This window comes from Kwoniella europaea, chromosome 1, assembly GCF_036810445.1.
Source record: "Kwoniella europaea PYCC6329 chromosome 1, complete sequence".
NCBI lineage: Eukaryota > Fungi > Basidiomycota > Tremellomycetes > Tremellales > Cryptococcaceae > Kwoniella > Kwoniella europaea.
In genome coordinates, this window is record NC_089487.1 from 14,386,143 (window position 1) to 14,398,560 (window position 12,418).

The 12,418-nt window shown below is 45.0% G+C and overlaps 6 protein-coding genes across 6 annotated transcripts; 4 read left to right on the top strand and 2 right to left on the bottom strand.

The window, feature by feature from the left end:
* Positions 1–217: 217 nt before the first annotated feature.
* V865_005499 (uncharacterized protein) lies at positions 218–555 on the top strand (the record flags this gene model as incomplete). The annotated part of the gene is made up of 2 exons (XM_066229271.1): positions 218–453; positions 516–555. The coding sequence occupies 2 exons, from the start codon at positions 218–220 to the stop codon at positions 553–555; spliced, it is 276 nt and encodes a 91-aa protein (XP_066085368.1).
* A 1,226-nt stretch (positions 556–1,781) lies between these two features.
* On the top strand, positions 1,782–3,899 carry V865_005500 (uncharacterized protein; the record flags this gene model as incomplete). The annotated part of the gene is made up of 8 exons (XM_066229272.1): positions 1,782–2,020; positions 2,073–2,388; positions 2,436–2,615; positions 2,689–2,947; positions 2,999–3,042; positions 3,109–3,301; positions 3,366–3,670; positions 3,735–3,899. The coding sequence occupies 8 exons, from the start codon at positions 1,782–1,784 to the stop codon at positions 3,897–3,899; spliced, it is 1,701 nt and encodes a 566-aa protein (XP_066085369.1).
* Positions 3,900–6,519: 2,620 nt separating this feature from the next.
* V865_005501 (uncharacterized protein) lies at positions 6,520–7,351 on the top strand (the record flags this gene model as incomplete). The annotated part of the gene is made up of 2 exons (XM_066229273.1): positions 6,520–7,130; positions 7,189–7,351. The coding sequence occupies 2 exons, from the start codon at positions 6,520–6,522 to the stop codon at positions 7,349–7,351; spliced, it is 774 nt and encodes a 257-aa protein (XP_066085370.1).
* A 387-nt stretch (positions 7,352–7,738) lies between these two features.
* V865_005502 (uncharacterized protein) lies at positions 7,739–9,679 on the bottom strand (the record flags this gene model as incomplete). Its single annotated transcript, XM_066229274.1, has 7 exons — positions 7,739–7,837; positions 7,905–8,038; positions 8,097–8,243; positions 8,294–8,858; positions 8,913–9,392; positions 9,479–9,522; positions 9,595–9,679. 7 exons carry the CDS (start codon positions 9,677–9,679, stop codon positions 7,739–7,741), a joined length of 1,554 nt encoding a protein of 517 aa, XP_066085371.1.
* Positions 9,680–10,090: 411 nt separating this feature from the next.
* On the top strand, positions 10,091–11,180 carry V865_005503 (V-type ATPase, C subunit; the record flags this gene model as incomplete). The annotated part of the gene is made up of 9 exons (XM_066229275.1): positions 10,091–10,169; positions 10,228–10,339; positions 10,399–10,476; positions 10,534–10,565; positions 10,627–10,707; positions 10,767–10,906; positions 10,975–11,011; positions 11,081–11,094; positions 11,154–11,180. 9 exons carry the CDS (start codon positions 10,091–10,093, stop codon positions 11,178–11,180), a joined length of 600 nt encoding a protein of 199 aa, XP_066085372.1.
* Positions 11,181–11,297: 117 nt separating this feature from the next.
* V865_005504 (uncharacterized protein) lies at positions 11,298–12,017 on the bottom strand (the record flags this gene model as incomplete). Its single annotated transcript, XM_066229276.1, has 4 exons — positions 11,298–11,390; positions 11,462–11,544; positions 11,597–11,658; positions 11,707–12,017. 4 exons carry the CDS (start codon positions 12,015–12,017, stop codon positions 11,298–11,300), a joined length of 549 nt encoding a protein of 182 aa, XP_066085373.1.
* Between the last annotated feature and the right edge of the window lie 401 nt (positions 12,018–12,418).

Genomic DNA, 12,418 nt, shown 5'->3' on the forward strand with positions numbered 1-12,418 from the left:
AGCTCGCCATCATCATTAGCATCGTCATGGACAACTGGCTGCAACTTGGACTCACTGGCCTCCACTTCTCACTTCTGTTATAGACTGACGTTACGTAAACAACCCCATCATAGATGGACGTGTACATGTCTCCTGCTGGTCCATCATTCCTCGTTATTGGGTCTTTCGGTTCTTCTCACTTGCAATCAGCACAATACCTATAAGAGTCAAACTCAGAATGTCACTATCAAATTACACAGAAGCAGCATTGGGCGAACCATGGTCTACCCCCGCTACGTCTCAAGCTGAGGAACCAACAGTGGAATCAGCCCTGGAGAAAGAAAAGATAATCAAAGATATCCTTTCACTTCGTGATGGATTGAGAGGGTTGTTAGTAAGGGTCACAGAGGTGGAAGCGGATAATGAGAAGTTGGCAAAGGATAATGAGATGCTCAGTGTATACATCGATAATCTGTGAGCTTGATTTCCGCCTTTTTTCCATGCACGAACTGAAACTAACTCGTTTGGGATTGTAGGACAAGGAATTCTGTCGTTGCTGCTGGAACCAAACGATGATACTTCCACGTACCTCCTCTCGGTCAACAGCACCTGCATATACGTCTCGGCAATGCCAAACTTTCTCTGTGCGAATATCGGCATGAATATATCCACACTGGCTCTCATTCAGCTTCTATGGTTCAATGATCCGACAATACAGAGAAGAAGTGATGGGAAGAAATAGGATTGTCACAAATAGGAGGACAATAAGGGATATAGGACGATTATCAGGGCAAGGTGAATCATGGTCTTGATCACATCAGGAATGGGTATAGCAAATGATTTGATCCGTTGATACGGTATCAGCGGTATGTTAACCTCATGTCAGTAGTACAATAAGGATGTACCAATGGCATATTTGCTTTATGCTTACAAACTACACAAATCCGTTATTGACTTTACAGGTTCATTCCTGACAATCATCTTTGATATCGACATTTGATTGTCATCCTTGATTGATCGATCAATCTTTTCTCTTGCTCAATCACACCAATACGTATCCATCATTATCATCTTCTCGTGCTGAATCACTACTCAATCTAACCCAATCGGGCATTGATCGAAAAGTACGATCCTGCCCATCCATCCATACTAACTACTGGCTCATCACTGATCGAATATCAGGTATGACATGTAGAGTGAACGAAATGGTCTTTCATTTTGATCGAAAAATAAAGAAATAAAACTTAACTAAAAACATTCCACTTTGTTGCTTGATGATCAACATTCTCATTGATCTACCGGACTTTCTTCCCAATTCTGATTGCCCTAGGCCCATCAATCATCGTTATTCAGGTAGAGGGTCATTGATAAGCAAGTTTACTGATGGTAACGAATAAATTTCGATATATTAGAGTTGATATTCGAACAAATGGATGAATTCAACTCTTACTTGATGCTTGATGCTTGATGCTTGATGCTTGATTGGGTTTGTGATGATGGTCGAAATCAAGCTGACTTGATGTGATGATGGTTTCTCATATTCTCATTGAGCGTTTGATCTGGAATAGGCTCTGATGTGATGTGATGGGATGAATTGATGGGATGTAGATCACTTACACGTTTTTTCTTTCTTTATTCAACCAGTGTTTTAGACTTTAATCTTTTCCCATAACGAAATTTTATGAAGCTAGGTCTGATCATCTGCTCCCCCTCTTAGCTATATATAACAGCTCCAAGTATCTCAATACAAGGACTATCATGTTTTTCTGTCCTTTCTTGCCTTCTTCCTGTTTATTTCCACCATGACCGCTTATATACTCTATGCTATAAGCTTCTTAATTCATATTATCATCTGGTGGTACCGATTCAAACCCATCACTCTACCCGGTGTACCACATTGGCCCAATGGCCACTTTCTATGGGGTGACCTACTTCGACTGAGAAAGATTTTGCAGAATAATGGATCATTCACCGATTTTCTGGATCTATCAGCAAGCACACTTGGACCGATATGTCAGATAAGACTTGGCCCTTTGGCCCAGTAAGTCCATCTCTAAAATATCCGGTATACATAGCTGATTCACTTTACGTAGTATGGTAATTATAACGGATTATATGGAGATGGAATCCCTCCTGCTTCGACGTCATCAATCACTCGATCGATCATCTCAGACGACAGGTCTATTCAAAACTATCTTACCCCGAGCTTTGCTTACTCTGAAAACCGGTCAAGTATGGAGGCATCGTAGGAGAGCGATGGGAAGTGCGATGACCCCTCGATTTCTTGCTCTTACGATGCCGAATATTACTGGATCTGCTCAGGATTTGGTGAGATTGTGGAAAAAGAAGAATGACTTGAGTCGTGGGAGGAGTTGGCAAACTGAAAAGGACTTGGAGAGTGCCACGATGGTGAGTCAAACTTTGCATAAGAGCAATTATTGATGAATTTGAATTAGGATGCAATCTGTGGAATGGCATTTGACAAATCATGGGACGTCGTTCCCAGTTACATAGACCAGCTGGAACGGATCAACACGCATACCGACGGTGGAACTGTCGAGATTGGTGATAGAGATGAGATGATGTTCAGGCTAGAAGCACCTGATCTAGCAAAGAGTACATGGTATATCTTCAAGGTGGGTCGATCCAATTGATACTATTCTCTCCTGCTGGAACCCAGAGCTGAATTAGGATTGACAATTTTATCAGGCGGTTCCCGTTCAGAGTCCATTCCCCGCTTTCACCCACTTCTTCACTCGACTCAAACCAAGTTACCTGTACCATGTCAAGCGAATAGATGATTTCCTGTCCGGTAAATTGTATGAAGCTCGAAAGTGCATCCTTACAACCTCACATGAAGTGGGGTTGGAAGTAGCGGATAACGCTCTGGATTTGTTGGTAGCAAAGGGAATGCAGGAAGGTGATGAAGCAATGTCAGATGATGGAATCAAACAAGAACTTTTACAATGTAAGATTCAACCGTGATCTCGATGGATTTGCATAGGTGACAAGTAGATAGATTTACTTGCAGGTACCGAGACTTCTTCCACGACTCTTGCATGGGTGAGTTTGACTTTTGAGATTTGCATACAAGTCATTGCATATCGTTGATGATTTGATCTTTCGCAGTGGTGTAAATTCATGACCAATAACCCATCCATACAAACAAAATTACGAGGACATCTTCTTGAACGTTTACCCGAAAATTCCGACATGAATATGAATTTTGACGATCTCAGTCCTGCCAGTGTACCATACCTTGAAGCGGTGGTTCATGAAACCCTTCGGATGGCTCGTACTGCCGGAGGCTTCCTGAGAGATAGTGAGTCCAACCAGGGCAATCCGTTCAACTGTTCCAAACTGATATTCTCACAACGACTTGCTAGCCAAAGAAGATATGATGATACTCGGTCATCATATCCTGAAGGGTACAACCCTTGCGTTTCCAACTTCGATAGGATGTGAGGAATGCTCACCTGTCGACCACAAACGGCCCAAATTACCCAGCACCGAGTCTCGGCATACTACAGATCATGATCAGAAAAGACGAGTAGGGTACTGGGACTACGGTACCGGCAATATCTTCGATCCTGAAAGGTGGTTAACTGAAGATGGCCGATTCAATCCAACTGCCGGACCAAGTCTGCCTTTCTCACTTGGTCAACGTAGGTGTTTCGGCAAGAATCTGGCTGTAAGTCACATCATCCATGAAAAAAATGGTAGCTTAACTGATTTGATTCAACGGGATGGGTTAGCTTCTTGAATTGAGAGTATTCATAGCACAGCTCAACCTTTCGTTCTTCTTCGCACCGATACCCGCAGACCAGAACCGCTTTGATCGACTTGATAATGTCATCAGCCATCCCAAGGATTGCTTCATTCGACCTATACCTTGGGCAAGGAGGGATGCGAGCTGTTAGGATTTCTGTGAAAACACGTGTACATACCATACGGATTGTCGGTTAATCATCATATTGGAAAAGGTTTAAGATTTGTTACCTGTCGTAGTCATTCATATCCTCCTCGTACATTCGCCACTCATGCTAGAATGGACTACCTCTTGCCTTATCACAGTCAAGAAAGTGCCACTTCACAATACCCCGATTTCCTATAACCCCGCCAATCGCTCATCGCTTACGTCCTCTTTTCAGGGTCATGTCTCCGAAAGCGGTAATTATCTTCAACTTGCAATTTGCAATTTGCAATCCTTTGTTCTCCTGTTTTTCTCACACATACGATTTTCCTCTGATCTGATGCCTGAGTGAATGAGTCATCCTTTGTCATACAAACACATACATACTGCCCCCGTATCGCCCCGTGAAAATTGAAATTGAAATTGTGCTTTTGATGCAAACAACGCTTGGACCCGTGACCCACCCACCCATCAATCCCCCACCATACGAGATATAACTACACTCCCTTTCCCATCTCATCTCTGTTCATCTCTTTCTTTTTCTTTCTTTTCTCATATCAACAAACACCATTCGACATTCGACTAACATCTTACTCACAGCAACTCATCCCACCTCACCTCCATCGACATCATCATCAACACCTCAACACCTCAAGATCGCCACTCGACATGGTTGAGTCATAATCGCATTCGCCGCTGTTTTAGCACTTTTGAACTGAGATATCTGACACCCGTCTCTGACCAAGATGTGGCAAGGATAGTCTTGAGTGGGAAGACCTCTAGTAAGCTTCATTTACCAACGGTTTTTTGTGCTTCTCTAGAGTGTTGACACCGTGCTTTTTTCCTTTGGAAAATCAGGTGAGAGTCCTTGACTCGTATCTTCACAGTTCATTTTGAGTTGTCTTGGGCTTTTGGTGCTGTCAATCGTCTATCTCTCCTTCCTTACAGGAACAGGTTGAGTCATAAAGTAATTCGACAACACTTACTCAAGTCACTCACGGTATCTCTTACCATGCGCTATCTTCGAACATCCATTTCAGCCTTCATTACTCAGCGGGTTCACAAGGTACAAATTGAAAATATTGGTCGAAGGTTAGATGCGCATATGAGTTGGTTACAAAGATTACACGGGCAGAGGTAGATTGTGTTGGTGACGTCCATACTCTTTCCCTCTGCCCGTCGTTTCTCTTTTATCTCTTTTTGGTCTATCAATGTTTACTGCTGGTTTACACAAGAACCTGAATTGCCTTCCCCCGCCTTTAGTCTGTATCGTTTTCTCCTAACCACTTCACAGTGCTCTCATCGCTCGGGACTATCGCCATGTTTGTCGACCCCGAATCGCATGTTGTGCTGGTGTTACGAGTGACGAATCACGCAGCGAGGTTATTCAAGTGGCGTTGGGATTCAGTGTTCATCACAATATAGCACGTTTGGTCTGGCTGGTTCGGTGTTCGGTTCGTCGGTATAGCTCATTCGCTCTCGGTCATTGGTTGATTGGCATCATCTTAACGATCTTACTTGTATCTTAAGGACAACAACATAATAGTCGAAGCGAAATGTCTGACAGGCGATAACTCACCAAGTTCAAGTTCACATGTACGGAAACGAATGATCTAACCCGGAACTATCGATGTTCCCTTGATCTCTCTCTCACCTTTCACCTCATTCATACAATACCTCTACGTCCCCACGCAGGGATCGGGTTGATGGATCGAGCAAGAAGAACATTCAATGGCTTCAAAGTTGGAAAAGAGATCACAAAGGTTCACGAAAAGGGTTCGTATTGACAACATCCATTAGCCTCGTCGAATTTACATATGAGACAGGCGTTGACAAACTTGCTTCTTCTCCTTTCTCTCACTTTCTCCCTTCCTTACATATTCTTGAATATCCGTTGCGCTCTCTTTCCTATCCCTTTGGGAAATACAAATATCTTTTACTTCTATATCACTTACAACAGTTCTTTGGCCTTGTCGAGGACAGCTAACTGTTGATCAGAATTGCCCACCTCTCTGCTTCTTCCCTTCATTGGGGAGTTGCGGAGGGGTGGGCTTTTTTGCGTTGGGAGCATGCAACTTTGTTCTGTTATAGTCATACACATCAACCATATGACCACGATGATCATGATGTTTCCGGTCTTCTCGATGCGATACTGAAATCGACTGATGATTAAATCATCCGGTAGTAAATCGGAGCAAACGGACAAACACGGGGTGAATCATAATGACGGGAATGATGGCGGGTGGCAAATTGGCTGATTGAAAACACACAATCAAGTTTGTGATTATCGAGTTGATCCATTACAACGTCATCCAACATGTCAATGAATGTTGAATGAACGTTCCCCTTATTCTCACCCATCTCGCATGCATGACGTTGAAAGTGACAAGAACGAGACGCAAGTCATGAACGTCGTGTGATTCTACCGGGGCTTGTCGTTTGTTGACTATCTATCTGTGCTTCCCTTCCTTGCAAGGTCCTTTCAAGGTGATCAGTGCGTCGATTTATCATTTGACGGTAAACACAAACATAACCATCAAATTTAATCTCATCATCATTCCTGCTTTGATCGTTGCTCATATATATGCTCCACAGCACTTTTGGTCTTTCCAATCTAAATGGCCATCATGCCTGTTCCCATTCACCTCAAACCTCTTCCTCTGAGTCAGGATCCGAACAATCAGACTCAACATCACCATAGCCAGCATCACCCTTTCGCTGATTCAGGCTCCGATCCTACTTTCACGATGAATCCATCTCACCAGATTCAGCGTCATCCTCACTTCGAACAGCAAATACATCAGCAACATCCTCATCAACGAGACTCTCACCCTCGTTCACCTACTCATCACGAACAACCACACGAGACGGAACCGATGCTTCCGAGTGAATCCTCACATTCTCACCACTCTCATCACGGTCATGACAGACATCCATCTCATCCAGCTCACCCAGCTCACCATGATCATCGTCATAATCATGCCACCTCACCCCATCCCATCGCTCATCACGAGGCCACGCCAACGCAGTCCCTTCCCGTTCCTCCTCCCAAATCACCCGAGTCTCCCAAATCACCCACACCGCTCTCGAAACGACTGCTGTTCGCTCTCACCAACAAACCCACGATAAGTAAGACATGGGAGAAAAGATCGTATGCCGATCAACGGAGGAGTGCACCTTTGAACGGTTCAATGGATCAAGGCAGAGAAGAAATGGGTATGGGTATGAGTCTACAAGAGTGAGTATACTGTTCCTACAACCGATGATATTGGATCTATATTGAGCTACCTTTATAGATACTCTTCACCTCGTTCTCGTCCCATGTCATTCTACGCCTCGCCAGCTGAGATAGCAGCTTTCAGACCCCTTCCCATGGTCGATCCTCATTATCCTACTGGAGATACACACGCTCACGCCCATTCCGCACCTAACCTTCCAGTAGCGCCGACTAGAGTTTGAGAAGGATGGAGTATCGAGTGGAACTGTAGAAGGAGAGAACAACGACGTACACGAGTTTGAGAGATGTTTAGTACAGATGAGCCTACTTGTTTAGTTGAAGGAGTTCTGTAAAATTAGACTTAGTATTTCCCTTAGCGTATACACGTATATATGTATGACACGAATCAACATGTATCTCATTCCATGTCAAGTTTGTTCAAGTCAGTGAGATAGAAGATGGAAAAAGGAAATATAGGTACATCGCATACACATGGGATAGATCTACCACAAATCGTTATTTGCCTGTCTGGTATTATCATAAATTTTGAACCTTATCTTGAAAGCTCCTTCACCATGTATATAACAAAATTCTTATACATGTCTAACAGGAAAGTGTATAACAGCATTTTAAGCGGGAGTGGTGTAGCTGGTATCAGGAACCCAACTTTCAGGTTGATGTTGTTCTACTGCTTCGATGAAATCTTCGACCTGCTTGGTATTTGACATCTTGATAGTCGTGTGGTGCATCAGCTTTACCACGTTTCACGGTTAAATGGACGTCCGACGAACTCACCCTGAAACAGGCAATGACCATCCTGCCATCCTCAGGTAGAGTCATATTGACCTTCTTGTCGCTTGGGTATGTGGTTATTCCCTTGTATATTCTTGAGTTTAGGATCAGTCGCAGAACACCATCCGCTCGCATGACTGTCATACGGAAGCAAGATGGTCAGCAGAGGCGCAATGTTTGTAGATGGTTACTCACCTAGCCTGGCCCCACTACCATCAGATCGATTAACATTCAGTCTCAATATACCTACGCCCCTCTCCTTCCATCCTGTCTTTCTATCGTTTATATAGAGTTTCGCACGTGTTTGGAATACCGTCTCCTCCTCTTCCTCACCAGTGGAGACTGCGGATGAAATCAGCACCTGTCGTCTAAAATATAAAGAGACAACTTACCATCCTGCTCTTGCATTTCCACTTTCTCCTCAGTCTCCTCATCGCCTCCAGTCTCTTTGAGAATATCACCAAAGTTGGACGGACCAGCTTCCGATTTCTCCTCCCCTTCTACCGGAGTAGTCTTCTTAGTCGAGAAAGCAGACGAAGTTGACGAATAGGTTCCGAAAGCCGATCCCTTGATTGGGGCCGAACCAAATGCCGATGTCGATTTGGTCGATGCGAAAGGGGAAGCGGAAGATGAAAAAGCTCCAAAAGTAGCCTGAGGTTTCTTTGCGGGAGCCGTTGTTTCTGTTTCGGTAGTCTGGGAGGATAAGGGTGTGGGGGAAGTGGGTGCAGGACTTGCAGCGGAAGCGAAAGGTGAAGATGCACCGGAGAATGATCCAAATGTGGCCTGAGGTTTTTTCGCCGTCTCGGGTTTGGGAGCAGCCAAAGTGGATGTAGAATCATCGGCTGTGGGTGATGAGCCTTTGAGAGAGGCGAATGGCGAGGCAGATGATGCGAATGAGCTGAAAGTCTTTTGGGTCTTCTTGGGACTTGGAGCTTTGTTGGATTTGTCCGATGGCAGCTACAACATACTGTCAGCTTCAGAAGACCTGATGATGAGGGGAAAGGGGCTCACTTCAACTACATCCTTAGCACGTTTGGTACTGACATCCTCCGGTTCATGAGCGTAGGAGCTCTCGCTTCGATTCAAAGCTTTTCTCTTCAAGCTTTCACCATTCGAACCTTCCACTTCATCTTTCTCAATCTTCTCCCACGATTCATCTCCATTAAGGCGTTCAGTCTCCTTTCCTTCACCTTCAACTTCCACATCCTCATTTGATGTTGAGCTCTTGTCGGATTTAGAGGGATCCGACGATTTTCCTTCCTCGTACGACATCTTCTCAACTTTCTTTCTCACCTCACCGACAGGTTTCTCCTCATTCCGAGAGGCACTGGTTCCAGCCTCCAAGTCGACATCTTGAGCTGGCGATGAGTGATCCTCCCCTTCGACCTCGGCGATGTCGTTAGGTCCAGCAGACTTGCTAGAGGATGAATGAACTCGGTTCTTCTTGGTAGCGACTGGGTCGGGGATGGACGCTCCAGCTTGTGATGGCTCCTACATGAAAAGATCAACATTATGCTGCGATAGCTCATGGGTCCACGAGAGGATCCCGTTAGTAGAATGACTGTTGAGAGACTTACCAAAGAGCCTTCTCTGACTCGTTTTTTCAGCGAAGAGTTACCATCTAGGCGAACAATCAGTGGCATTAGCTTTATCCTCGTTCGAGCAGATCATCTCTGAGAGCTGGAACACTCACCTTTGGTAGATTGACTGCTTCCCTGTCTCTGCATATCTGCACCGTCTTTGACAGGAGAAGGAGAAGGAGATGATTTGGTTGACATGACTCTGGTGTGATCCTTCCAATATTGATGGAAGCAGAACAACCGAATGCCGACCGGAGTTTAGTGTGAGATGACTGTTCGTCTGAAAGTATTGACAGTGCTGCTCTGCTCGACCGTGCTTTCCCAGAGCTATGAATGGGTGCTATGAGAGAGAAAGAGAGGACGAGTGTGTTGATTAATGGATGAGTGGTTGAATGTGAGTATGGTGTACTGTAATCACGCGCCATGATCAACCTGTGAGCTCAGCTTTGGCTTGTTCTCTCCTCCACCATACACCTACTACGTACCCTGAATCATCTCATCTCACTCACCTTCATCTCCTTTCATTACCCTCTTGCTATCGACACCACACCAACCATCGCTTCTCCTCTCCTTGTGTAGCATCATCATCCCAGTAAGGATCCACTCAGAATGGGCTACTACGCTTCAGGCCTGCTTGTCTCTTCGACTTCCCTCGCCACCGTCATCGGACTCTATCTTCTCTTCACAGGTCAGCCTATCATCCCTATTCAGACGTCCATGCTATCTCGCTGATGATCCTCTTACAGGTCAAGGAGAGTCATTCAACGTTGGCAAATTCCTCGCAGAGTCTAGTCCGTATGCGTGGGCTCTCACAGGTATCGGACTCTGTATCGGTTTGAGTGTAACAGGCGCTGCGTGGTACGTGCACCGTTTCTTTCCTCCGTCATATGATCACGATCTGACGACTTTCATCATAGGGGTATCTTTGTCACTGGTGCTTCGATCTTGGGTGGTGGTATCAGAGCACCCAGGATTAGTACTAAGAATCTTATCTCGTGCGTCCATTGGACAGCTTGTAGTTGTACAGCCTTGTACTGACGATGTCTATCCAGTATCATCTTCTGTGAAGTTGTGGCCATCTACGGTATGTCCACCTGTTCAGTTTGGTCTTACCATCTCATACACTGACATTCCACTTCATGTAGGTGTTATCATTGCAATCATTTACTCCTCTCGAGTTAACGGAGATGTTGAGAACCTTTATACTGCCAATAACTACTATACCGGTATGTCGAACCCGATTTATGGACTCAGTGTTTGAGCTGACGGAGATGCTCATCCATAGGATTCGCCTTGTTCTGGGGTGGTCTTACCGTCGGTATCTGCAACTTGCTCTGTGGTATCTCAGTCGGTATCACCGGTTCTACTGCTGCTCTTGCCGATGCAGCAGATCCACAACTCTTCGTCAAAATCCTTATCGTAGAGGTGAGTGAAATCAGAGGTAGTTGGTTGCCAAGGATGCAACAGCTTATGTCTTTGATCACTCGCGGTAGATCTTTGGATCCGTCCTTGGTCTTTTCGGTCTTATTGGTGAGTGGACAAGCAGTGCTCAATATTATACGATGATTTGTCCCTGACCCTGCCTATTGCCTACTCTAGTCGGTTTGCTCGTAGTGAGTAAAGCTCAGCGCGTATGCTCGAGAAGATGTATGCTGATCATCTCATTGCTCAGTCCGGTAAAGCTGAAGACTTCGCATAAATTCAAAACAGGGAGCAACTCTCCTTCCATAGCCCTAGACAACATCAATAATAGTATGCATAAAATGCCCTTGAGGGTATGGATTGCAAATCGACGGGTATCTATCTTCTTCTTTTTCTACAGATTCCTCTTAGCGCTTGCACGTATCTTCGATTCGAACACTGGATTTCGTATTGGGGTGTTGACGGTGTGGAAGGGGTTGAGCAGGATCTACGTCAATAGCACTCGATGGCTTTAGACAACGCATTCTTCATGTATTCATTCTGACGAGGTGAACCCACCTTGACATAAGATTCCCATACGTCCAAGAAGAACAACCGTATCCCATCGTCATTCTTGATATCATGTAGGAGGATGAATTTGACTATAGGTCAAGGTCAGATAGGATTCAGATCTCTATGATGCCATGAACGTACCGTTTGTTGCTATGAAAGCCGACACTATCCATTCATTATGCTTATCGATATTCTTCAGATAGCTATATGTCAAATCAGCTCAAGTGATCGATAATACAGATATCACTCACAGACTACCAGTCCCATCCATCATCTCTTCCACGCTGTCCAGACTCTTGTGCGCTATCATCTGACACATTGCCCTATCCCTCTCCGGTCCAGTCTTTGACTCCCCACTCAACAGTCCCATCGACCCTCCTACTTTTGCACCTGGCCCGTCTGCACCTAAATCTGAGCCGTTGGCAGCTGTGAAAGTGGACCAGGAAGGGAAGGATGAGGTGGAGGAGGTCGAGGATGATCCTGGAGGTGGTTTAGCGGATGGGAACGATAGCTCGAACAACGGTGAGTCCAAGGGTGATACGATGGCCAGATAGAAAGACATTGTATGGGTGAGCGTGTATGTATTGGTTATGAGTGGTAACAGTGAAGTTGCATGTATGATGGCAATGAGTGATATAGATGATCTCGTAAATGTCAGAGTGATCTCAGAGTGATCGCGTTGGGTTCAGGGTTGGTTGTTTTTATCATTTGTCTATATGTCGGACACGCTCAGACCACTTATTCCTCCTTTATATAGAGTATTGCACACCTTACACCTTTGAATATATCAATCATTCACATCTGTAACAGCTTTGCACCCTTCGCCTGCAACACTGCTGCACCCTCCACTACTCACAACTGTCGAAGCATCGACTCTGGCAGCATCAGCGACTTCCTACCCAAATCAACTGTCCACTGACGCGAGGCCGATGACTGAATTGGCATAGCATAATATCCAGTCCA